General features: G+C 58.8%; 1 protein-coding gene across 1 annotated transcript in view; it reads right to left on the bottom strand.

Moving 5' to 3' along the window:
* Positions 1-1,510, bottom strand: part of LOC103766916 (fibrillin-2) — a 143,142-nt gene that overhangs the window by 38,357 nt on the left and 103,275 nt on the right. The window contains 2 exon segments of the mRNA XM_029963865.1: positions 861-986; positions 1,334-1,384. Of these exon segments, the coding sequence (XP_029819725.1) occupies positions 861-986; positions 1,334-1,384 (177 nt within the window).

The raw sequence follows: 1,510 nt of genomic DNA, 5'->3' as shown, positions 1-1,510 counted from the left end.
GGTAAAAACCACCCTGGCACCCTCCGGGACTGGCTTCACACACTCCCTGGAGTGGCTTTGGTTGGGGAACTGTCCAAACTGCCCAGGAATGAGCCATTCACAGAATATGCTGACAAGGAAGGGACCCCCATGGCTGCAGCACTGGGACCTTCATTTCTTTTTCCAAGGGCCGGTGTTTCCCCAGGCAGGTCAGGCACCGACCTCTCCTTCATATCAGGGCTTCCCATGGGGGCTTCTGGTGCCCCACAGACCCTTCTCACAGAACCATGGAATATCCTGAGCTGGAAGGGACCCACAGGGATCATCCAGTCCAACCCTTAGCCCTGCACAGGACACTCCAACAATCCCATCATGTCCCTTGGAGCATTGTCCAAACACTCCTTGAATCCTGTCAGGGTTGGATGCTCAACCACTGCCCTGGGGAGCCTGTTCCAGTGCCATTCCCTTTTTTTTTTTTGGAATGCTGTGGGAGATTTCACAGCATGGACATGTCCATCCTGGGTCTGCTGGCAACAGGGCCGGTGAATGGCCCCTCCCTGGTGCTGGAAGCACAGATGGCCCCTGGGAAGGGCAGAGGTTTGTCCCTGTGTGCCCAGAAGTTGTTTCAGGGCTGCTGGGCCGTGTCATTAACCAAAATTAGGTGATTTGGCCACTTCTGAAGTCCCCCCATGAAGAACAGCTGCTGGACTCGGGGACACGAAGCTGCGGCAGCTTTGCCTCGGTTCAGCTGCCGGGTTCTGGTGCCCTTCCCAAAGATGCCACCACTCAATTGCCAAGAATTCCTGCTGCACGTGGCAGGGAGGGGGGGAGCTGGAGCCCCGTAGAGGGGCCAGGATCTGGGTGAGAGGAGGTGCCCTTACCCACACATGTCCTGGCAGTGCCATCCAGGGTCAGCCCCTCGGGGCACTCGCAGCGGAAGGAGCCGGCGGAGTTGACGCAGCGCCCGTTGGGGCAGACACCGGGGAACACCTCACACTCGTTCACGTCTGTGGGCACAGAAGCAGGAGAAGGGCGTGAGACTGGCACAGGGACAAGGCCAGCACGGCCTCCAGGGCCTCCTGGAGGAGATGGAAGGAGCCCAGAGCTGCCCTGCCAGACTAAAAAGTGACAACTCGCTCCACATTGTCCCTGCACGGCCACAGCCAAGCCCAGCCAGGGGCTGAGCACAGACAGACAGACAGACAGACAGAGGCCACATGTCCACAGGGAGCCCAACAAAGGGTCAGAAGGTGTAGAACCTCCCCTCCCAGACTTGGAGGGGCAGGACAGCAGCAAATGAACAATGACCACGATCCCAAGGGAAACAGTTTCCCGTGTCCTGCTGCAACTGTACCTTCACAGGTGACCCCCTTCATCCGGGCGTATCCCCGGGGACAGGCAGTGTCTGCAAGGAAAGATGGGAATGTCAGCAGAGGAACGGGCTGCTCCTGCCTTCCTGATCTCCCAGAGGATCAGGGAATATCCTGAGCTGGGAGGGTCCCACAAGGATCATCCAGACCAGCTCCTGGCC

Source organism: Manacus vitellinus, unplaced genomic scaffold, assembly GCF_001715985.3.
Source record: "Manacus vitellinus isolate BGI_N305 unplaced genomic scaffold, ASM171598v3 scaffold_64_pilon, whole genome shotgun sequence".
Taxonomy (NCBI): Eukaryota; Metazoa; Chordata; class Aves; order Passeriformes; family Pipridae; genus Manacus; species Manacus vitellinus.
The sequence above is the reverse complement of the archived record's forward strand: the minus strand, read 5'-3'. Positions and strand labels throughout refer to the sequence as shown.